At 39.5% G+C, this 26,077-nt stretch overlaps 1 protein-coding gene across 1 annotated transcript; it reads right to left on the bottom strand.

The window, feature by feature from the left end:
- Positions 1–628: 628 nt before the first annotated feature.
- LOC145060447 (uncharacterized) lies at positions 629–8,760 on the bottom strand. The gene is made up of 2 exons (XM_079008109.1): positions 8,442–8,760; positions 629–870 (listed from the first exon to the last, which is right to left on the bottom strand). Exons 1-2 carry the CDS (start codon positions 8,758–8,760, stop codon positions 629–631), a joined length of 561 nt encoding a protein of 186 aa, XP_078864235.1.
- Between the last annotated feature and the right edge of the window lie 17,317 nt (positions 8,761–26,077).

Below are 26,077 nucleotides of genomic sequence, written 5' to 3'. Positions count from 1 at the left end.
TTTTAAATAATTTTTTTTTTATGATTTATAATTTTTAAATTAATACTAAACATAAAATTTAATTAAAAATAAAAAGCATTTTATTAATTAAAATAAAAATTAGATTATACCTAATATTTAAATAATGAGAAAATTTAAAAAAAAAAAAACAGAAAAAAATCAAACAAAAAATCAAAATACGTCACTCGGAATCATCGTCCTCGTCATCGACCTCATCTTCTTCCTCATTCTCCCGAACGTCACTCTCGTCATCGGAATCTTCACTCTCGAAGAACATATCAGAATCCTCGTCTGGTTCGTCAAATAAATCATCGCGAGAAAACTCTATTGGGGGCTGAATATGAGCTCTGTAATTGCGCTCCACCAAATCAGCACGAAGGGCCTGATGAATGTCGCGATTGTGTACTTTTCTTCTATTCGCCCTATACTCTTGTGTACCAACGACTACTCCTTCGACATTTGGCAAAACTTCATTTTCGTTGTACCGACATACCGTTCTTCCTTCGTCTTCAAGAATCATATTATGCAATATGATACATGTATACATTACGTGTTGTAACCTTTTCATTTCATATGACCTTGCCCCGATTGCTAGTACTTGCCAACGTCTCTTAAGTACACCAAATGTTCACTCCACATCCTTCCTAGTTGACTCTTGCGCCTCTTTAAACTTTTTCCTTTTCGGGTCGTTAGGACATGTAAACGATTTCACAAAAACAGACAAGGGAGGATATATATCGTCATTAAGATAATAGCCACTCTTATATGCTACCCCATTTGCTTGGAAAGATACATTGTGTGACTTTCCAAGGTAGATGTCATTGAATACCGGCGATTGATCTAGCATATTGATGTCATTTTTTGCACCAGCTGGACCAAAGAATGCATGTCATAACCAAAGATCATGTAATGCGATAGCTCTAGAACGATCGTCAGCTCTTTGTGGTCGCCTCTCATGTACTGACCACGCCATGCGTTGGGGCATAATGACCAACCCCAATGCATGCAATCGATACTACCAAGCATTACAGGGAATCCATGCTTGCCTTCATGCACCATGTACAATTGGTGGATATCGTTAATAGTTGGTATACGCAAATATCGTTGCCCATAAACCAAACAGATCGCTTTGCAGAACTTGTACACATACGCCCGCACGGTACGCTCTGACATCCTAAAATACTCGTCCCATTTTTCTGCGCCCATGCCATATGCTAACTGACGAATTGTAGCCGTGCATTTTTGTGTAACGCCCCGATTCTCAGGTATTGTTTAAATAAGATTTATTGGGTTAAGCTCTACTCGACGAGTTGGTTGACCTACTCGTCGAGTAGCAGCGGGGTAGGATCACGTGTTAAGTAACCTACTCGACGAGTCCATAATTGGGACTCGACGAGTAGGAGCTGGCAGATGAAACCCTAAATCCTGAGGTTTGCACTTATATTTAAAGGATCCTCAGTCTCCTTTGCCCTCTTTGCAGTCTTTGAGAGCCCTTAAAACCCTAATACTCGTGTGTGTGTGCCCATTGTGTGTTTGAATCTTGAAAAGAGGATCTTTGGAGGGAGAAGGCTTGAAGGAGAAGGAGATTAGAGCAAGTAGAGTGTGGGAATCAACTCTTATCTCAGTTATCATCTTCTGGAGGTAACCAAATCGCCTTTTTCCTTGTGAATCTCTTCTATTTGTTGAGTTTTAGGGTTTTTGGTGAGATAATAAGTTGGAAAGATGAGCTATGGGCTAGATCTAAGGTTGTATCTTCAGATTTGGACCCTCCTTGGATTCTTGAAGCATAAAGTTTCAGTTTTGGTCATGATTAAGGTCCCTCTTGGGCATGAAGTTCCATTAAGAACTTAAAATAGACATTTAGAGCCTTTAAAGCCACTATTGCACATAAAGTTTGCAACTTTACGTGATAAGCATGCCCTAGAAGCCTGGATTTGTGATTTGGAGCCGATGCATGGATCAAAACAAGTCTGTATGGAAAGAGGACTAAATGGACTCGGCGAGTCGCAAGGTTGATTCGGCGAGTCACATGAAGATGGCCGTGAACTCGACGAGTTGGATGAACAACTCGGCTGTAACTGCACCCGCTGCAGCCACTTCGGCTGTAACTGCAGCAGGGGTTGGAGGAGGAGCCGAAAGGGCTTTCTAGTACCAGGACTTCAATAATACGAAGCCCCCGACATTTGATGGTACTCAGGATGCGATCAGAGCTATGCGGTGGTTGTCTCACGTGGAGGGCTGTTTCTTCAAGTGCTCATGTCCTACTGACCAGAAGGTTAGGTGTGCTCTGAACCTGCTTAGGCTCGGGGCAAAGGACTGGTGGAGATTGACGGCAGGTTCATATTCTGATGATCAGCGGGCTGCTATTACTTGGGAGCAGTTCCGGGATATGTTTCGCACCCGCTACGTTTTGTGCGTGGAACGGGTGCGACTTGCTCATGAGTTTTTGACATTGAGACAGGATGGGGTGTCTGTGATGGAGATTACCCGGATGTTCACTGAGAGGGCTATGTTTTGCCCGGAGTTTGCATCGGAGCAGTCGCAGACGACTCGTTATCTGAGTATGCTTAAGACGGATATATGGCAGTTTGTGGCTACACAGCATTGTGATACCCTCCTCGATCTACAGGAAGCCGCGAGGCGGCGTGAGTTGGAGATAGAGTTGCAACTAAAGGAGTAGCGTCAGGCACCGGCACAGTCTCAGCCGGCGCCTAAGCGGTCTAAGACCACTGATACTCGATCTGGGAGTCAGCAGATCTGCACTTGTAGAAAGTGTGACAGGGGTCATTCGGGAGTTTGTCGAGCAAGAGGTGGGTGCCACAAATATGGCAAGGAGGGGCACTATGCCAGGGACTGCCGTTAGTCCGCCCCTCCAGCAGATATGAGGATTTGTTACCATTGTCATCAGGTTGGTCATGTGAAGACCAACTGTTCGCAGCTCGCCTCCAAGCCGGCGCTGGGTCCAGCGCCAGCTACTGTGAGGATTGGAGATGGGAGGCCAGTCAAGGTGGAGCCTCCGAAGGCTCAGGGTCGCGCCCTCCAGCTCATGGCCGAGGAGGCCAAGGCAACGCTGGATGTAGTTGTTGGTACGTTTCCTTTCTCTGTCTCAGTTATTGTATTGGTGTTATGCTTATTGATTGTATCTGTGGTTAGGTACGTTTTTAGTGAATTATTTGCCCGCTTTGGTATTATTTGACTCGGGGGTGAGTCGGTCGTTTGTATCTCAGACCTTCTCTAGAGGGTTCAGTGTGCCGATAGATGATCTTAAGTGTCCGTCACGAGTTTCGATCGCCAACAAGCACGAGGTTTCTGCTTCTTCGGTCTACCGGGGATGCGAGTTGGAGATTTCCGAGGTGTCCTTCCCGATAGATTTGATTCCTATCCCCATGGGGGATGTATGCGTGATTGTAGGGATGGATTGGCTTAGCCGTTTTGGCGCCATGATCGACTGTGAGGGACAGCGGGTGGTGGTTCGAACCCCAAGTGGGGGATAATTGGTGGTATATGGTGAGGGCACCAAGTCAGGATCAAGGTTTTGTTCGGCAGCCAGGGCTCGACAGTATATTCAGCACGGGTGTGTCGGTTATTTGGCGTATGTGGTAGATACGCGGGTTAGAGAGCATGTCTCAGTTTCAGAGGTCCCGGTGGTTAGTGAGTTTGCTAATGTGTTTCCGGAGAAGTTACCCGGAGTGCCTCCGGTGAGGCAGGTTGAGTTCAAGATCGACCTAGTGCCAGGTGCGGCCCCTATCGCCAAGGCGTTGTACCGTTTGGCACCGCCGGAGATACAGGAGCTATCATTTTAGTTATAGGAGTTGTTGGGTAAGCAGTTTATTCGTCCGAGTAGCTCACCCTGGGGAGCACCGATCCTTTTCGTCAGGAAGAAAGACGGTTCGCACAGGATGTGCATTGACTATAGGGAGCTGAACAAGTTAAGGGTGAAGAACCGTTATCCGCTCCCGAGGATAGACGATCTTTTTGATTAGCTACAGGGAGCATCTTGGTTTTCCAAGATTGATTTGAGATCAGGATACCACCAGGTCAGGGTGACGGCAGAAGACGTGGAGAAGACCGCGTTTTGGACTCGTTATGGTCATTACAAGTTTGTGGTGATGCCGTTTGGGCTCACCAATGCGCCAGCAGTGTTCATGGATTTGATGAACCGAGTCTGTAGATTGATGCTCGATCACTCGGTCATTGTGTTCATAGATGATATCTTGGTGTATTCCAAGACCCGAGAGCAGCATGAGGAGCATCTTAGGGAGCTGCTGGAGGTTCTGAGGTGAGAACGGTTGTATGCCAAGTTCTCAAAATGCGAGTTTTGGTTACGAGAGGTCCAGTTCCTCAGACATCTCGTTAACCAGGAGGGGATTTTGGTCGATCCGGCCAAGGTGGAGTCGGTTATGCAGTGGGAGACTCTGAAATCTCCCTTAGACATCAGGAGTTTCTTGGGTTTAGCAGGGTATTATCGGAGATTCATTTGTGATTTCTCCAAGATTGTCGTACCCCTCACTCGTCTAACGAGGAAGGGGGTGGATTTCCGGTGGGGCCCTGAGCAGCAGAGGGCATTTGAGACCCTCCGACAGTGTTTATGCGAGGCGCCGATGTTGACACTCCCCGAGGGAGTGGAGGATTTTGTGGTATTTTTTGATGCATCCATTACAGGCTTGGGGGTAGTCCTCATGCAGATAGGATGGGTGGTAGCCTACGCATCGCGGCAACTGAAGCCGCATGAGACAAGATACCCTACGCACGATCTTGAGTTAGGAGCGGTGGTTTTCGCTTTCAAGATTTGGAGGCACTATCTGTACGGGGTCTGTTGCACTATATACACGGATCACAAGAGTTTAAGACACATCATGGATCATCTGAACCTGAACATGAGGCAGCGCAGGTGGCTGGATGTGGTCAAGGACTATGATTGCGAGATCCTTTACCGTCCTGGTAAAGCGAACATGGTTGCGAATGCTCTGAGCCGCAAGTCAGCTGGGTCCTCGACCCCTGCCAGATGTATGAGGATAGCGGTGGATTCCCCGCTGGTGGGTTTGGTTAGGGATGCTCAGATTGAGGGTATGAGACCAGAGAATTGGAAGTTGGAGAGGATTAACGACGAAAGTGCCCGGTTTGTTCAGGATAGCCGCAGATTGTTGACCCATTACGGTCGGGTTTGGGTTCCGATGTCTGGAAGGGTCCGGCAGACAGTGATGGAGGAGGCTCATAAGTCTCGTTTTTCGATTCACCCGGGAGCCACCAAGATGTACCATGATTTGAGTTCGAGTTATTCGTGGCGTGGTATGAAGCGAGATATCGCTTGGTTTGTCGAGAGGTGCTTGACCTGTAGGATGGTCAAGGCCGAGCATCAGAGGCCGCATGGTAAGCTGCAACCTCTGGAGATTCCGATGTGGAATGGGAACAGATCGCGATGGATTTCATCATGAAGTTGCCAAAGACGGTAAGGGGGTTCGATGCTATATGGGTCATCGTGGATCGATTGACCAAGAGTGCCCATTTCCTAGCCATACGGGAGAGTTCATCGGCTGAAAATTTGGCCGACCTGTACGTCAGAGAAATTTGGCAGAAGTTCCATGAGGAACTGGGTATGTGACTGCATTTTAGCACGACGTTCCATCCGCAGACTGATGGACAGAGTGAGCGGACCATTCAGACCCTCGAGGATATGTTGAGGGCGTGCGTCATTGACTTCGGTAGGAGTTGGGATTCCCACCTACCACTTGCGGAGTTTACCTACAACAACAACTATTATTCCAGTATTGGCGCCCTGCCTTTCAAGCTGTTGTATGGGCAGAAGTGTAGGACCCCAGTCTGCTGGGGCGAGGTTGGGAACAGGGTGATGGGTCGGACAGAGGTAGTTCTACAAACTACCGAGATAATACAGCAGATTAGACAGTGACTGCAGACCACTCAGATTCGGCAGAAAAGTTATGCCCACCGACACCAATCTGAGCTGGAATTTCAGGTGGGTGACATGGTTCTCCTGAAGGTCTCACCCTGGAAGGGTGTGATCCGCTTCAGGAAGAGGGGAAAATTGGGTCCTAATTACATTGGGCCGTTGCGGATTGTTGCTAGGGTTGGCAGGGTGGCTTATAGGCTAGAGCTTCCGGAGGAGCTTAGCCGGATCCACAACACGTTTCATGTTTCACAATTGCGAAAATGCATTATGGACCAAGAGGCAGTGGTATCGTTGGTTGACATTCAGGTCGATGAGCGTCTGAACTATGTGGAGAGGCCTATGGCTATTTTGGAAAGGAAGAAGAAGATTATGCGGAACAAGGAAATACCTTTAGTAAAAGTACAATGGGAACATCGGAAGGGATCCGAGTGGACATGGGAGCCGGAGGGGGAGATGCGCAAGCATTACCCGACATTGTTTATTCCAGCGGACTTCGAGGGCGAAGTCTAGTTCAAGTAGGGGAGAGTTGTAACGCCCCGATTCTCAGGTATTGTTTAAATAAGATTTATTGGGTTAAGCTCTACTTGACGAGTTGGTTGACCTACTCGTCGAGTAGCAGCGGGGTGGGATCGCGTCTTAAGTGACCTACTCGATGAGTCCATAATTGGGACTCGGTGAGTAGGAGCTGGCAGATGAAACCTAAATCCCGGGGTTTGCACCTATATTTAAAGGAGCCTCAGCCTCCTTTGGCCTCTTTGCAGTCTTTGAGAGCTCTTAAAACCCTAATACGTGTGTGTGTGCCCATTGTGTGTTTGAAGCTTGAAAAAAGGATCTTTGGAGGGAGAAGGCTTGGAGGAGAAGGAGATTAGAGCAAGTAGAGTGTGGGAATCAACTCTTATCTCAGTTATCATCTTCTGGAGGTAACCAAATAGCCTTTTTCCTTGTGAATCTCTTCTATTGGTTGAGTTTTAGGGTTTTTGGTGAGATAATAAGTTGGAAAAATGAGCTATGGGCTAGATCTGAGGTTGTAACTTCAGATCTGGACCCTCCTTGGATTCTTAAAGCATAAAGTTTCAGTTTTGGTCATGATTAAGGTCCCTCTTGGGCATGAAGTTCCATTAAGAACTTAAAATAGGCATTTAGAGCCTTTAAAGCCATGCATGCACATAAAGTTTTCAATCTTATGTGATAAGCATGCCCTAGAAGCTTGGATCTGTGATTTGGAGCTGCTGCATGGCTCAAAACAAGTCTGTATGGAAAGAGGACTGATTGGACTCGGCGAGTCGCAAGGTTGACTCGGCGAGTCACATGAAGATGGCCGTGAACTCGATGAGTTGGATGAAAAACTCAATGAGTCCGATGAAGATTACCATGAGACTCGACGAGTTGAAGAACAACTCGGAGAGTTGGATGAGTTTTCCCTAGATTATGTATGCGTGTGTATCCGTCGAGTTGCAAGGAGGGAACTCGACAGGCGGCCTTAAATTTTAAACGAGGATCGAAGGAACTTGACGAGTCACCCCGATAACTCGGCAAGTTGGATTGTATTTCAAGGAACTCGGCGAGTAGCCGAGGGTACTCGACGAGTTGGGGTCAACATGGACTGTTGACCTTGATTGAGGACTTTAACTTTGACCAGGGGTTGACTGGTGGGTTATGGAGTCCCTTATAAGGTTAAGGACTTATGAGTATATTGTACTATGATCATAGGTGGTGGAGCCTGTGTCAATTGATCCGAGATTTGGAGTTTATCTTCCGAGTCGACATTTGCGAGGTGAGTTATCCTCACTATATCGATAGGGTCTACGGCACCAAGGCCGGCCCTTTAGTTGTTATTGTTATGTTATGCCACATGTGGTTATGATCTTTTAGATCGGAATCAGGGTAGGCAGTATGTTATGCTCTTATGATCCGTAAGGATTGGTATGTTAGTGACCTGCTAGGTCGGTACTCTAGTTACGAAAGAATTCTATGATTGATGATTAGTGTGATAGATATGTTTGATGTTTGTATATGCCAACATATGATAGTTATGCGCACATGGTTATTTGCTTGTTTGTTGGGTTGAGGCGGTCCTGCTTTGTGCTGAAGGCCAACATACCCTATGAGCGGTCCGGGGAGACTGCAGGCCCACGAGGTGGACCAGTCATGCCGAAGGCTCGGGATAGATTCAGATATACTGTAGGCCCAGTAGGGCGGTCCATTCAGGCCAATGGCTAGTATGCATGTTGACTGATTGATTGATTGTTACTGATATGGCAATGTCAGTGTGGTATTGGTATTTTGGGGGTAGCTCACTAAGCCCTCGGGCTTACAGTGTCTGTTTATTGCTTCAGGTACTTCGGGGGATCATGGAAAGGCGAAGGCGCGACCGTACCGCTCCTCATCCTTATGTTATGATTTTGGGATACTCTGATGGATATTGATTTGAAAACATTTTTGTAAACAATACTATTTTATTTTTATTTATGATCAAAAAAGTTTAAATTTGGTGTAAAATTTATGGATGTTACATTTTGAATGGGAGAGAAACCTTTTATCCACCTCGCATCCATTTTCCATTGGAAATATGGAAAGCAGCCTTCCAAATCGCCAACAATACGTAAGAATAGTTCCTTTCTCATCCGGAACCGACGTCGAAACTTCACAACGTAGATGACGTCATCTGCAAAGTAATCTTCTATAAGACGATCGTGTCCGGCTTTGTGATTTCTACGCAACCGCGGATTTCTTGGTTTAGATCGTGCACGTGATGTTTCGCCTAGTCGGTTTTGATAGTATGCAACCATTTTCGCCATGACGGAACCGATAAACTTAGCCTCCTCTAGAGCCGCCGAATCGGATGATGACATTTTGATTAATATTTTTTAGAGAGAAGTATAAGGTACGGTTTAAAAAAAATGATTGGATGGTGTGATATTTATAGTTTAAAAAAAGGAAAAAAAAACAAATATATATATATATATATATATATATATATATATATATATATATATATATATATATATAACGACTATATAGCCGTTTGAATCAAAAAAAGAAAAAAAAACAACGGACCAATGAGGCGAAGAGTGAGAACATGACATCCCCACCTCCACCCCTACTCGCGCTTCGCATCCCGCGGCCACGGTGCGGTGTTCCCGCATGCGGGAAACGTCCTGCAACCCTCCCCGCATCTCCATTTTGTCCTGCCTTATTGATCCCCGAGGGTTGAGGTTTAAATCCATGCCGAGGCAGGAATTTTAGCATTTGCGTTGTTTAATCTTTCTTGGAGAAAATTAAGATGGGATGATAATTTGTGTTATAAGCATGTTCAATTCTATTTTGTTTAACTTACATTATCATTGCTCTTTCAAAGAAAAAAAATCTTAGATTATAATTGTGTCATGATATTTCATTAAATTATAAGTTTATGATATATTTTATGCACGGCATATCTAATCAATTTAGCATATAAATGGAAAGAAACTGAAAACGAGAGCCACGTTTGACAACCATTAGACCATTGGGTATTGGCCTACGAGGGTTCTTATTGTCGATGTGGCATCTCTTTCACGGCTCCATAACACATGAACACCACCCCACCTATGTTGTTAAGGGTTGTGGTGTTGGCTCCCGTTGCAACGATCACAAATGGTAACAACAATTTTTTCGAATGAAAGGTTAAATGACTGTTCCCAACGGTCATATATATATATATATATATATATATATATATATATATATATATATATATATATATATATATATATAGATATAGATAAAGAGAGAGAGGGGGAGAGGGAGAGCTAGGTTTAAATATTTCTCATATTTATTGTGTGCTAGAATGTACCAATAAGAATTTAGTAAAAATTAAATTATTATTTAATTAAATAAAGATAGATATTAAATGATTTCTAATATATATATATATATATATATATATATATATATATATATATATAAAATGATATCCATAATTATAATTCATTTTTTTATGGAAACTAATAAATTCGTCATTAATATCAGGAATCAGCAATTATATTCTTTCAGAATGAATTTGCATCTAAGTTTTCATGTATGGTTTCGTATTTTGTTTCATTACTCACTCACTCAAAATACAACAAAGTTGCTTAGAACATGAAAAACGAGAGTGTATTCTAGTAAATTGAGAGTTTATTCTAGAAGAATGAGAGTATATTCTAACAGAATAAGAGTGTATTCCAGTAGAATACACTCTCGTTCTTTATATTCCATGCAACTTTGTTGTATTTTAAGTGAGTGGGTCCATAAACAAACATGAACCCATACATGAAAAACTAGATACGAGTTCATTCTGAACGAATGTTATTGCCGACATTAATGACGAATTTAATTAGTTTCCATAAAAAATAATTATAATTATGGATATATATATATATATATATATATATATATATATATATATATATATATATATGAATTATAATTCTGAAAGAATGTTATTGCTAAACACCCCTCCACCAAACACAAACACATTCGTTCTCATGCGGTTCGCACAATATGAGAGCTATATGGACCTACTCAACACTCAAAATTCACTCCAAATACCATTTCAAGGAAAAAAAATTAATCCCGTCTCACCCCCTAATGTAATTTCCCACATCTCCTTACATGAAACAAAACTCAAACCTTCAACAAAACATTTTCAATACCTTCTCTTCCATGCCACAAACAACCACACAACCACCACTCACACAACAAACCCAAGAAATGGTTCAAGAAATGCAAGCGGGAGGTAGTCGCCTAATCAGAAAGCTAAAAGGAAATGGAAAGCAATCACGAAAAGTGAAGAAGAAGCTCTACTATGGTGGACACCGAATGAGGAGTACAACTTGGTCGTGGCGTGGTGCGGGACTTCTAAAAACCCAACTATAGGAAATTATATGTGGAGAATTTGATATTGGGTAGCCGTGCTCGGAAAGTTTTACACACTTATGAAGAGACTAACATATCACAATGTTGATATGCTTAGTGGCAAGTGGACTCCAATTAGCCTTAGATGCACCAAGTTTAATGCGATTTACAACAAACTTTCTTTGCAAAAGCAAAATGGTGTGAATGATTTCGATGTGTTCAAAGCCGCGAGGGAGCAATATCAAGAGGAAATGGGGCACATTTTAGAGTATGACAAAATATTGGAGATTGTGAGAGTCGATCCATAATGGATTAAAACTCCAACATCGTCGGAGGTACACTCAAAGAGGTCTTGCAATTCAAGCTCGCTTGATATTTCAGACGCATGAATTAACATCGACCTCAACACCAACACGGATGACATCTTGACGACATCGAAGAGACCCCCCCCCCCCACCCCATGCGCGCGCACATCGATCAATGGGGCGCGACAAAGCGAAACACGTTCAATGACACGCAGACGAAGCCGAAAGAAGGGCACAAGAGTTGGCGGAAATGAAGGAAAAGTTCGACCAACACAATCTAATCGCACAACAAAAGGTTAAAGTGCAACGTGAGCACTTGGAGTTCCTTCGTAAGCAAGCAGAGGAAGAGCAAATGACGAAAGATTTAGCCATTTTTCAAACTAGTGAGAAAGATGAATGAGAGGATCGAGAAGAAATATTTGGATTAAGACTATTGTATCATTTTTATATATTTAAATTAAGACTATCGTATTTTTGCGTTCAATGTTTTGTTTGTTTGTTTTTTTGTAATGTTATTTTTCGTTTTTAAATGTTATGTTTAATTTAGGATTTAATTAAATTGCATGTCTTTTTTTTTATATAAACATTATTACATAAATAAAAAAATGGAAAAATAAAATTTAATAAATTGAAATAAAAAACTGAAAAAAAAAATGAAAATGATGACATGAAAATTAGTGGGTGATATGATGTGTTATCTATTTCATCACTTTGTGTTATAACACCATATATGATATGACATGTGAGGTAATATTTTTTTGGTGTGATAACATGGTTTAACATGTTGCCCACACTCCGGAATCTTAAGTTTAAAGGTTTTTGTCGAATAAACATTAAACGTGTTCATTATTGGTATCCTATGTCTTTTCCACAAACCAATCTTCAATCCAAAAAAAATGTACGCATTTTTATCATGCATAAATGAGAAAAATCATATATACGGACACACTGTCCCTACGGATAGAAATAAAATATTCTTATTCACGAATCACGAGCTTAAAAACAATAATATAGTACAATTGAAACCCTAGCTATCAGGCGTGTACGACTTTAGGCCTAACGGCCCTCAGCCTACTCCAAATATTTATCATGTTGAAAACCGATGTCAAGTTTATTTTGGATCTTTAGTTTTCAAGTCATATTTAATAGTTCTTTACAAATTAAGCGGAACCCCTCGTATTAAAATATGTTAAATAAAAATCGAAAGCTTGAAAATGAAACTTACAAGATCATCCATATCTATAAAAACAAAATGTTTGCTAGAACGCCGTGTTATTCTTCATACTTTCTGTTTGTAAACACAAAACTTGGGTCTTATATTCATTAAAAAAATAATGTCAAGCAAAACCATTAAACCAACTTGGAATCTGTTTAGTTTGTTAATAAAATAAATGAAATGTTGAGATCATCGAAATGATTGTTACTATAAATGTTGAAATTATCGAAAAGAACTGGTGAGAATTTATTAGTTTTTAATTAAATATGATGGAATTAGGTGTTGATTGAATAGAATTAATCGAGACTCAAAAAATTTTGACTATCGTTTTCAAATAAAAACCTACTATCTTTTAAATAATAATAATCAAACAATAGAGGACAAAAATGACATATTTCCACGACTACGACACTTTTCTAAAATAAGATATAAACTTTTATAAGTTTTAGAAAATTCAAACTATTTTTCCATAATAATCTCACACATTACCAATTATAGAAAATTCAAACTATTTTTCCATAATAATCTCACACACGTACATAAATATATACCAATTCATCCAAATTCTTGAGAATATATATGTTATCTGAAAATGGATTGTGTGAGGGTAGTATTGATACTTCAGAGTTTTTCTTAGACCTCTTGATCATAAAGGAAAGTTGAGGCAATCATAATTTGAGAGGTGTGACCCAAGATTACACTCCTATACTCAAGTTAAGGGAATATAACTTAAGAGGGTGTTGTGGAGATTTAGAGAAGGATTGAGAACTCAAATGGCTTACTAATACCTCCTATCGATGAAGTATTTATAGAGTTTATAAAATGGGACCATGTTTGTCTTTTGTACATGTAGGATGTTTTTTGAAGCTGATCGTAGGTGGTATATGATTTTATATTGGATGTAGGTATTCTGACACCTCCATAGCTATTAGGTTGTGCGAGATATTTTAACGCTTTTTCCTTGTGTCGACTTGAGATATGTCGCCACTTGGCTCAACTAGAGAAGACTTCTTTTTTATCACTACTCAACCCGATTGAGTCAAGGTCTTCATCCATAATGGGATATTGTTAGGATTGGTACACCACTAAGTCCTCCCAGTTCAGAATGCAAGATAGAGTCTACTTGGATGTGTAATCTGGACTTAAGCAGACTTTGTCTGGCCAGAACAAGCATGTGGCATGATGGCTGTTGAAGACAACTTTTATCTATTGTGTCTTGTTGTTGCTTATGGTATGTGTGCCAGGAGGCGTGCATCGGTTATCATTAAAGAGGTATGATTACTCTTGCCGTTTTCAAGGTGGAGAACTCTTCCCCTTCTATTTCTCTCTTTATAATTAACTTCATCCCCATGTTTTTGGAATTTACTTCACAACTTCCTTTCCCTCTTGCTTTTCTCTGATAAAAATGGCGGATGACCAATATATTCTTAATATTGCTTCCATCATTACCGACGAGAATGCTAGCATCCATTTTTCGCCAGTCTGACACAACTGATGAAGACGATGTGGAGTTGGTTGGCTCTTTTGATGACATTAACATAGCACTGGCAAGAAGCATGGGTATTTATGTTAAGGCTTTAGAGGTGGGTATTTCTCTTCCTCTCTCGACATTGATATGCAACATTGTTGGCTTTTCATCCCCTATATTTATATTAACTCCACCCAAACCCTATTTGAAATTTGGTGGCTTTTAAGATTCTATGTTTAACCTTGAGCATTGTACCTAAGGAGGAGTTCTTTCGGTATTTTTACCATTTGGCTCCTACTTTGGATTGGTGGACCTTCTCCTAAATGGGAAATATGGGTCGATGTTTGCTAGGGATGATGCCTTCGGTGAAGAATTGGAATGACCAATTCTTTTGGGCTTTTGCTAGTAGTCGTCCCACCATAATGGCGAATTACGTTGAGAAGAGGATATTGTTTCTGATCCTCCTTCGTAATTATCTCCTAATTACAAAGTGATAATGGACCAAATTGTCTGCCATAAGATCCTGGTGGGAAATATCCATGCACATTTTTTTTGGATATCATAGGCATGAGTTGTTTCTATAGAGGGAGAGATGTTGTTCCTCACTTCTACATTATGGAAGAGGATGAGTGATCTTCACTATTCTTTTGTTTTCCCATTGTGTTTGTTGTCTTTTGACCATGTTTTCAACTACAAGTAGTCGAAGAAATTTGCATTTTGTTTAAGTTGTGGGAATTGATTAACATGGAAATTTGTAATTAGATGATATAGCCATAGAAGAGAAATGTGAGAATGAAACACCTGCTTCTATACACTTCCACATGTATATGACATTATTGACGTGTACTTTTTGTTTCAAGGGGTCGTGGTGCATGTCGTCGTCAATTTCGATCATTGAGGGGAGAAAGAGATTATGCCTTCCTATGTTCCTCCTACTATCGAGGAAAGGGAAAATGCTTCACGTCTTCGTTCCCAAGTTCCCTATTTGTCTACCTGTAATGCCTGTAGATCTGGGATAGTCAATGTAGAGATAATAGGGGTCGAAAATGACTTTTAGACAAAATATTATTTAGAATAAATAATCTTAACCAAGTTGTAGAATACGTCCCAAGGGTTCCGTACATATAAAGAACGCCGAAATCCGAGTTATAACGAAGAAGTTATGGTCAGTCGAAGTTTTATGGAAAAACCAGCACGACACCGGGAGACGTAAATAGTGAATTTACGATGGAGGAATTTTTAGCCTTATAAATCTAAACGAAAGTTGTAGTATACGTTAAACCGAGAACATACCAAAAAAAAGAACGCCCAAATCTGACTTCGTATGAGGAAGTTATGAATTTTCTAAGATTTGGCTTAGCAGTGCACAGCCCGAAACTCGAATTTTAGATCGAGCGGATTTTGGCCAATACGATCTAAATGAGAATTGAAGATCTCATTAATAGGAACAAAACGGTAAAAAGACAGACGAAAACAGAGTCCATATGTAGAAGTTATAAGTTTTACGCGGACATTTAACAGTATAATCTCCTCGTACTGTTAAATTTAAGATCGGTCAAGAATTAGCCGACAGAGTCAAAATGAAAGTTGTAGGATTTATTTTTACCTACACATGGATATAAAGAACGTCCAAAACGGAGCTCGTATGGTAAAGTTATGGATTTTAGAAGTTGGAAGTGTGTTGTGCGAAAATGGGTGATGTGGCACAATCTTGGCCATTGCTTTCTCCCCAAGTCTTGCCACTAGATGGTGACATGTGGCACCAAGTTCAACCATTTTCACCCTATAAATAGAACCTCTCCCACCCTCATTTTCTTCACAACCTTCCCATTCTTTCTTCTCTTTACTCTCTCTCTCTCTAGAACCTCTCTCTAGCTCCGAAACCCCCCGAAAAGCCTAGGGAACCTCCCTAGCACGAGGCAGAAGCCCCGGAGTGCTCGACGGCTCTGAGAAGAAGAGCTTTTCGTCTTGGGAACGCTGCTCTAAGTAAAGCCCGGTTTTCTATAAAACCCGCTGTAAGTGAGCTATGCCTACACTATTTTTAGTATAACTTTAATTTAATTATAGTAATGTTATTAGGAACTTATAATAAGTACTTGGGTTATTATTATGGGTTATATAAGTATTTTTTTAACGCTTATATAATAGTAATAATAGCTAGATTATTAATTAGTCTCGGCGAACAATATACTAAACTCTAGTGGTAATAATACTAGGTTTCATCGAAGGAAATTATTTTTAAGAAGCGAAGCGCTGTCTGAGTTCGGAATCACCACCTTTTCAATTAAGTGCATGGTCTCTTTCATCTTACACATAGATATGAAGTATTTAGTATAAATTACGTGCTATGTGTGCATATTGTCTGAATACTTGCTGTCTATGCTGGGTAAAATATTTTTATACACGTTCTAAATGATTTAAATTGTATATGTTTTTTATATCTACAAAACGTGTTGGGTAAAACATGGGTAGATGTAATAGTTGCTATGTGAGCAAATAAAATAAGGATAGGCCTTGATATAGATGTTATTGATGATCTAGTCATCTAGCGGAGTATAGATGACGACCACAGACTATTCTATACAATCCATTAGAACACTAGCTGGCTCGCAACCTCTAGGTGTTTATTTGAACTGTATGCTCACCAGCAGTACTCCAACCCCCACATGGTTGCCTTATTTGACATGAATTGCTGAGGAACCCCCGAAGCATGTGTTGTCACCCCGATGAAAGTCCTTAGACTAGGTCCCTTGTGTTAGATGTTTTAGGGACGTAAAGTGAGGATAACGGGAACGGGTAATTAGGTCTATTTGGTTTGATAAAGTTAATAAACTTATTTATTGTGGGTTGAAAACCCTATCTACTCACCGGGTTTCCCAACCTAACCCACTCAGTTTATTTACATCACAGGTGTTGATATGAAGTTACATTACAATGTAAGATTAAGGAGATGTAAATCACTAGTGATAATGAATGTAAGTTCTGTTTATGCTTATGTTTATGTATTGGCGATGACATCCCAAATTTTTTAAAATGAATAAAAATACTTTTCTTTGGAAATGCTTTGATAATGTATTTATCATGTTTTACTGGGAACAAATTCCGCAACATTTTTATTAAAAGAGGCACTCTGATTTTTATAAAGCATAAACAAAATCGGTCTTTTCTAGCCGTGAAAAGGGGGATGTCACACTACCCCTGTAGTGGTTGCTCTAGATCGAGCCCTTAGTATTGACAATGATTCCCATCCTCGTCCTTGCCAGTTCGGTCCTTCCAATTATGTAGCATTTAAAGGATATGTCAAGGGACAAGGATTTCAATGTTTCCAGATCGAATCTGAAGGATGGTATCCTAGTTGGCTGTTCAATGCTTATCACTCTTATCATTTCACCCTCCTAAGGCGATCAATTGTAGATAAGGAGAAAATAATATTGGAAGATACAACCATGATGGACGCTTGGTAGAGTTGAAGGATGAGTAGGATCGACTTCTATTTGAATTAGGATAGAGTTCCTGAAAATTCTCTCGGAACGCCACTAAGATGAGCCATTTTTCTTGTATGTTAAAGGAAAATCAGTTTGTTATTTGGTCCATACATACGTCGCTTGGTAGACTGGATTTTTTGTCACAAGAAGTTCTTGATATTATTGGTCCCTTCTATACTGCATCTATGGTGTCTGGCATGAGTATGGAAGACCATGAGCTTTGACATAAATATAACTTGCGACCTATTGAATATTTCACTCATTCTTTTGATCAAAAGAGGGATGTTGACTAACATTCCTTTTGTTGTTTAAATGGGATGAAAAGGGACATGTAGTTACCAACAAGTAGCCTTTTTTTAATTGACAATATATAAGTGTATACTTCAATTTTTATGTAAATGTATCAAGTTGGTTGGATATAGCTTCTAGTATGTGTAAAATTTACATAACATTTGTCCCGATATACAAAGGTGTAAAAGCTATGCAACTCGTTTTTAGAAATAGAATAGTGTAAGGTTTTCAACATTCCATGTTTTGGGAATTTGTTTCCCTTCAAGGTGTTCAACTATGAATGAGACCATTCAGTGAGCTTCCTTGAACTAATACGGTCCTTACCAATAAAGGCCTAACTTGTCTCTGTTGGTCGTGGATGGCTCCGTTTGGTATAGGACCAACTCATTTACCCTGCACGAGTTGCATTTGACCTGTATGTTGTGATGTTTTTTTTTGTTTGAGATTTTTATGTTGCTTGTCTTAAGTCGTCTATGTTGTGCTGTTCGTCGAGGAGGTATGGGTTTGTGCTTAGGTTTGATTCAATGTGATTTTCGGCGAATTTAACAATTGCTTGTGACATAAACTCTTGTATGAAAAGCATAACCACCTTTAACTCGTATGTGAGTCTAAATTGTGTTTCATTCATTTTTTTTCTGGGGTGTTGTGTTTTAAGACCATAGTTCTCTTGACATTTCTTCCACCCATTCTCATGTGGTTATGCCTAAGTGTTTTTCATTATGGTAAATATTTTCCAATTGGTGACTTTTGGCTGCTTATTGAATTAATAATGGGCAATAAAGGTGAACTTTTTTTAATGCCCATGTTTGTACCAATATCTCATCGGTTTGTTTGAGAAATTATGTGTTATTATCGTTTTCCAACGTTTGAGCGAAAATGAACCTTGTGATGATATTCTTCCACATGAATCTGTTTAAGTTTCTTCAGTTGATAGTGGCCTGTGGCTTGGCTATGACCTTCTTGTTAAAGTAATCTACTGCCATGACTAAGAATTTGATTCTTCTCGCTGCTTCCAAAAAAATATATACTAAGTTATTGCCTTGGTCCACATGCTAGTGATTTTAATCATGTTTAAGGATGGAAACATTTGTGTGTGTGCGAAAGCTTGCACTCGGTGCATTTTTAAGCTACTACATTAAGTGTTTTGGTCTACCTTCGTCCAATATTCCGAGGCAGAAGACAATTATTGTTAGATTTTGGGAACCCACGTAGGTTTTGTTGATACCAGAATGTGTTATCTTGAGGATATGGTATACATTTGTTTTATCAATGCATTGTAGCTATGTTCTATGATATCTTTGTTTGTATATGATTATTCTAATCGGATGAAAAATTTAGGGCTTTGACATATTTACCTACTTGTGTCTTTTGGGAGTATATTGTGATGTATCCAACTTGCCTAATTTGGATGTCATTTTTTTTAGTTTGTTAATGTTTCATTTTTCGGCACTTCTACAAGTATCTCCTTTGTTAGTTGTTCTAAGGAGAGTGAATCCATTTTTCTAAGGGAATCGTTGTGTTTGCTTTCGTATGTAGGATTTGTTTCATCGTGAAAGTGTCAAGTCTTTATTCCAAGTGTTTTACCACGTTGAGGTATTGTTGCATTTTAGGTTCCTTGTTTTGATAGATTCAAAGAATCCGATTTGCCACAAAAATATAGATATTTTTTTGCCATATAGTCTTGCTGACAAGCCTTCATATAGTCTTTATTCCATATAGTCTTGCTGACAAGCCTTCATACTCAACTTCATTAGTGGGTGTGACAAAATCAAATTTGAGTGCATTAGTGAAGTTTATATTCAACTTTGTATGTTATATCACCAACTCTTATTAAGTTTATTTCCTCTATAGAAACAAATGGCCTACCCTCTAACATATACATTTATTAGAAATATGTCCACTAACACAACAAGTTATAACATTGCAAATGTTGCATAGGCTGATTGGGTTTCACAAGAATTACAATACAAGTTCTAAACTGAAAGAACTAATTTACAATGGACTAGTTTGTTATCATTAATTTGGTGGCTTAGTTATAAACAAGAATAAGTAAATGAGTTAACTTGTAATTAGACATTGTTTGAATTATGAATTTATAATTATATATTTAGTTATAGATAGTAGGTGTGCGCGGTGCGGTTTAGAGCCCAAATTGCAAACCGCACCGCATATGCGGTTTGAGTTATTTAGAAACCGCAAAACGCACCGTGAACCTTCTAAACCGCATTATGCAGTGTGGTTTTGTGCGAGGTTTATGCGGTTTCCATGTGTTTTGCGATTTGACTAATTATTTACTTTAAATTTAATGACAATACTATCATTGTTGTCACTAACGACTCACTAAGTGGTAATTAAAAATTTTGGTGGTCATAGAATTGTGGTCTTTAACTACTTATCAATATATATATATATATATATATATATATATATATATATATATATATATATATATATATATATATATATATATATATATATATATATAAGTTAAGAAAACATAATCACCATAAAATAATGGTCACTTGAAATGGATTTGTGACAAAAAAAATTATGGTCATGCATTAAATTTTGGATTAATTAAATTTAAAGAAATATTGATTACATTTGGAAAACTTAAGATAATGCCACTAATTTAGGATGAATTGAATTAATAAACATTATACGTGTCAAAATATTTTCGTGAGTGCGCGTGTGTGTGTATATATATAATCATTAACTGATTTTATCAATGCGGTGCGATTTAAACCACAATTTTATAATCATAAATTGCAAACTGCACCACATAATGCGGTTTAAAAAAATACAAACCACAAACCGCACTATGAGTGTTTTAAACCGCGTTATGCGGTGCGGTTTGGTGCAGTGCGGGCGGTTTGTGCGGTTTATTGCACACCCCTAATAGATAGGTATCTATTAATTCATATTATTGCTTAGTTAGCAAGTTAGAAATTTAGATTTGCTTGTAAAAGGCTTCCTTTGGTCCATCCCTTGAGGAGCTAGTCCATAAATTATGTCCACCATCCTTCTAATTACACTTGGCCAAACCTAGTCCAAAATCTATGATTTTGGTTTCCTTGCTTGCGAAGAAAAGCAACATTTTCGTATAGGGACGAAAGTTACTTTTGTGATTTGTGAATAGAAACTAAAAGGATGTAGTATTGTTACTTTAGGGTGCACACATAACAAAGGAGTTCCTGTTAGGCTCTTGAAGTCTATCCAAGCAACTTGATGTAATTTAATCTTTGGTTCTTACGACTACTTGTGTTAAAAATTTCTATGAACATAGATCCATATATCAATCACGAAAATCTATTTGTAATGTTGTTTATATGTTTATGAAAGTCTACTTTGTAGAAATGGACTAGGGTATGGTATTGTACTTACAACATGGAAACTATGTGTATAATATACACACATCGGTTTCAGGGTTTTAAATGATTTTATGTCAATATGTTTGAAACTATTTTATAATAAATATGTTTTCCAAAATATTTTGATTCACTTATAATTACGTGTGGATTGTTTTGGCATGAAAATCATACTAATAAAATTACGAAGTGTGCTTATATGTTTGTGTCATTAAATATGATGTTGATGACATTGAAACATATAAACAAAGATTGATCTAAATTAAAGTGTGTGAAAACCATAATCAAAATATAAACATTTGTATTGTTTTGAAACACCATGGCTTAAATATATTGTTGAAACATGTAGGAAATAGTTTTGTTACATCTTGTTACAACACTTTTACTATTGTTGTAACAGTTCTAATGTAACACTATTTCCGAAAGGTTGCATAATTCTGATGCAACACTAATATGTTGCAATACTTCAGAAAGTGTTGATTTGATTAAGTTGCAACACTTTTAAATAAGTGCTATAATATCTAATTCAACATTGTTTTCTTAAGTGTTGCCTTAAGTATATGTATGGATTCGATAGCAATTTGTGTCAATAAGACATATCCTTTGTTATGTTTAGTTGTTTAATTGTGAATGTTTGTAATTTTATGCATAGCTGAATACGCCTCTGCTCCGGAATAAACTACTCAACCCCTAGCAAAACAATCCCTTAGATACCATTCCATATTTCATAACCCCTTAAGGGCCATCCTTGGTCAAAATCAAAGTCAAGGTCAACATCCAAGTAGAAGTCAAATTCAATGCTCCGAGTTGACTCAACTCTTCGAGTTATCCTTCAACTCGCCGAGTTTCCATGAATCACAGAATCGCGACATTTCGAATCAACTTGTCGAGTTTCCCTTTAACTCGTCGATTTCCTCCTTTTTCAACATAATCAGGACAATCCCAAACCAACTCGCCGAGTTCCCTTAAGAACTCGTCGAGTTCATCGGTCTGCCAACCCACTTAATGCATTAAGCCACTAATCTTCAAACCAAATCCTTATCTTCCAACTGAAAATACGTCTAGAAGGGTAAAGTTTCGAACTTTACCCATTAAGAACCACCCCAAAGGCATTTAGCTCAAACCCTAATCCAAAAAGGCGTATGTCTTAATCCAAAAATCATCATATCATCAAGATAATGCTCACGAACATAGATATGGACCTTAAAATCTAAAAGGTCACAAAAAGTCTTCAAATTTACTCCCATGCAAGGCCATTTGAAGCTTAAGAGGCTAAAACAAGGGCTTAGAAGGTGCATGGAGCTCTTAGGGCCATAAAGTTGGCACCTTTATGCCATGAAAGCTCCTTAAGACCCTAGATTTGAAAGGGTTTGTCCATATGGGATGTCCAACTCCCAATGACCACTTAATTTGGAAAAAAAAAGCAAAAGAACACTAAGATGAAGATCTAAGTAACCACAAAGCAAGGTTGATACTTTTTACCAGAAAGATGTTGAAAATGAAGTAAGGATTATGGATCTAGTAGCTCTTTCTTGTATCTCCCAAGCTTCCCTTTCTTCCAATGGCTTCAAACACACACACCACACTAAAAAATGGCTCAAAACTCTCAAAATTGCCTTAGGGTTTCTAGGTTAGGCTTTAGGGCAGTGGATTCTGGAAATGAGGCCAACTTATGAGGCTTAAGTTGTTTAAATAGGGTGCAAAACCCTAGAATTAGGGTTTCATTTCTTTTAGTCAACTCGTTAAGTTGAGACCTCCAAACACGTCGAGTTGGTCACTTAAAAACACACAGTCCATAACATTTCAACACGACGAGTTGGGGCTACCAACTCGTTGAGTTGCTCTACAAAATTGAATGAATTAGATGTTAAAATACATAGTTGAAACGAAGCGTTACAATTCTCCCCCACTTGTCTCAGACTTCATCCTCGAAGTCCGCTGCCCCAAATAATCCCAGATAATGCTCCCTCATTTCCTCTTCCGGCTCCCATTTCCACTCCGACCCTTTGCAGTGCAGCCACTGCACCTTCACCAACTAAACAAACTTGTTCCTTAAGGTTTTCGTCTTCCGATATAGAATTGCCACTAGTCTCTCAACATAGTTTAGACGGTCATCCACCTGAATATCCTCCAAGGGCACAACTGTGAAATCATCCACTAAGCACTTCCGCAGCTGAGAGACATGAAAGGTGTTATGGATCTGACTAAGCTCGGCTGGCAGATCCAATCGATACGCAACCTGGCCCATCCGAGCCAAAACCCTGAACGGACCAATGTATCTAGGGCCCAGCTTACCCTGCTTCCTGAACCGGATGACACCTTTCTAGTGTGACACCTTCAGGAGAACCATATCTCCCACTTGAAACTCTAGGTCCGATCGGCGCTTGTCGGCATAGCTTTTCTGACGACTCTGAGCTGTTTGGAGCCTTCTCCGGACCTGGTGGATCAACTCAGTAGTCTTGAGTACCACCTCGGTACTCCCCATGACTCTTTGACCGACCTCGTCCCAACAAATTGGGATCCTACATTTCCTCCCATAGAGCATCTCGAAGGGAGGTCGATCTATGCTAACGTGATAATTGCTGTTATACGAAAATTCTACTAACGGAAGATATGTATCCCAACTTCCACCAAAATCCAATAAACATGCGCATAGCATATCCTCCATAGTCTGGATCGCCTGCTCACTCTGTCTATTAGTATGAGGGTGAAAAGTTATCCTGAAGTGAAGACGAGTGACCATATCATCCTGAAACCGCTTCCAAAATCTAGAAGTGAACCGAACATCCCGGTCTGACACAACAGAAACCGACACCCCATGACGTGCTACTACCTCACGGATGTAAATATCGACTAGCTTCTCATCGGATATACTCTCTTGAATCGGGATGAAATGTGCACTCTTGGTCAACTGATCCATGATGACCCAAATAGAATCTACTCTACGTGTGGTCTTGGGAAGCTTTGTGATGAAATCCATAGTGATGTCTTCCCATTTCAACACGGGAATCTCCAACGGTTGCATTTTTCTGTGAGGTTGCTGATGCTCGGGCTTGACTTTACTACAAGTCAAGGAGCGCTCCACAAACCAGGCCACATCCCGCTTCATGCAGGGCCACCAGAAATCAGGACGAAGATCTCTATACGTCTTCGTCGCCCCAGGATGGATGGAGAACCTAGACTTGTGGGCCTCCTCCATCAGAACCTGACGTACACCACCCAGATATGGAACCCAGACCCTCTAATGCTGGTTCAGTAACCCACGACTATCATAATCGAAGGAAGCCACCTGACCCACTATGCGCTTACTCTTCTGGTGCTCTTCCTTCGTAGCCTCTACATGTGTCTCTCGGATCTGCTCCAACAACGGAGTAATCACTTTCTGACAGGTTTTGAGCAAAACATCAATCCTATGGTGTACATCCAAAGCTATAAACCCTAGATCTAGTATATAATTAATCATATTAACATAAAATAGGGTTTAGATCTGACCTTTGATTGTTATATATCAATAAAAAGCAATCCTTAGCTTCAGAAAGCTTAGTGCCTCAAGTGCTGCACCTCTAATGGAGTCACAAACACCACTAAGCAATAGGATGAAGAAGAGAAGAGAGGGAAGGCACCAAAGATGGCTGGAAACCCTAATCCAAGTGTTGGCCACGTTTTTGGCGCATAGAGGGCCTTTATATACATGTAGGCTATTAGGGTTTACAACTAGGAAATCCTAATCTTGCTGCTTAAGCCCTAAGCAGCCCATGGACTCCTTTAACATATCCCTTGGACGAATTCCTTATGGGCTTCCCATAGAATTCATCCAACCTATATTATTTAGGTAATCCATAGCCCAATTGCAATTATCTTATAATTACAAATCCAGTCCCGTAAGTTTAATTAATCTCTTTTAGCCACAAAATTAATTCTTAATTAATTCTTGAGTAATATTAATTAAACAATATGACTTCTCCTTTAATATATTATTCTCATAATATATTAATAAATCATAATTAAACCTTTCTCTCCTTAATTCATCCTACATATTTCTATGGTGAAGACAACCCAAAAGGACCATGCTCATAATCGGGTCAAGTACATACCAAAATAGTTATGGACTTAGACACTAATCCAACAGTCTCCCATTTGGATAAGTCTAATAACTATTTTCCGTAAGACTTCAGAACCTGATCAGCAATCGTAGCTTTTAAAAGCCGTTGTCAACTCTGATCTTATCAGAAAGCATGTCCTTTAGATAAGGGATCATATATTCCTCCATTCTCAAGATATCGTATAGACATAAGACATGAATTTCAATCATTCTCTCTATACTGTTTCCCGACTTCCGATTTATGACGACTGACAACAGACTATAATTGAACACATCAACTTAGTCCTGGCTTGACCAAGCGCTTAGGTGTCATCACTAAATCATCGAGGGGCCCACAGATATCACTTTTATCCCAATTTGGGTAAAAGGAATGGATAAACTTCGACTCAAATGCTCGCTTGCATTTACTGATCAGATCACACACAACAATAAGTTTTATAACACCAAGTTACTGGTGCGTTTTCTTATTATCAATGTGCAACCGATGATCAAATAACAACTCACATGTCTCGGTTTCAAGAATATACAATATTATCGACTCATTAATCACCTGTGATAAATCCATGAAGTGATCCAAGTGAGCGTGGGTTTCATCCAATATTCTAATCGTATTAAAGCACTCATGAACTTTGCATCAGACTTGTGCTATGTCTAAACTCTTCAGACAATCTACAGACTTTTCATGACAGTCTTCCTTCATACTTACTTCCAATGTATGACCGACTGTGGAGGTTCGAATAACCCAGTTATTCTGGAAGTCAAAACATGCAAACTGAAACACAACAATAATACTTAATCCTATATGGCCCCAAACTTGTGAGAGTAAATGAAACACTTCTATTTAAACACCATTTTGATTACTCATTATTCATCATTTACTGTTTCAGAAAATCAACTTATTAATCAAATTACAATGATAGCTGTCCCATGCACAAAGCATGCACACTATGTTTCCTATGGTCCTTACTTTATGAGATAGATCAATTGAAAAACTTTTTCCAATGATGCTCATTTCACAATTCCCAATCCTTATCATTAGTGTTAGAACACAAGGTTCTT

The sequence above is a fragment of the Lactuca serriola genome, chromosome 6 (assembly GCF_051521515.1).
Source record: "Lactuca serriola cultivar US96UC23 chromosome 6, Lser_US96UC23_V15, whole genome shotgun sequence".
Classification (NCBI taxonomy): domain Eukaryota; kingdom Viridiplantae; phylum Streptophyta; class Magnoliopsida; order Asterales; family Asteraceae; genus Lactuca; species Lactuca serriola.
The sequence above is the reverse complement of the archived record's forward strand: the minus strand, read 5'-3'. Positions and strand labels throughout refer to the sequence as shown.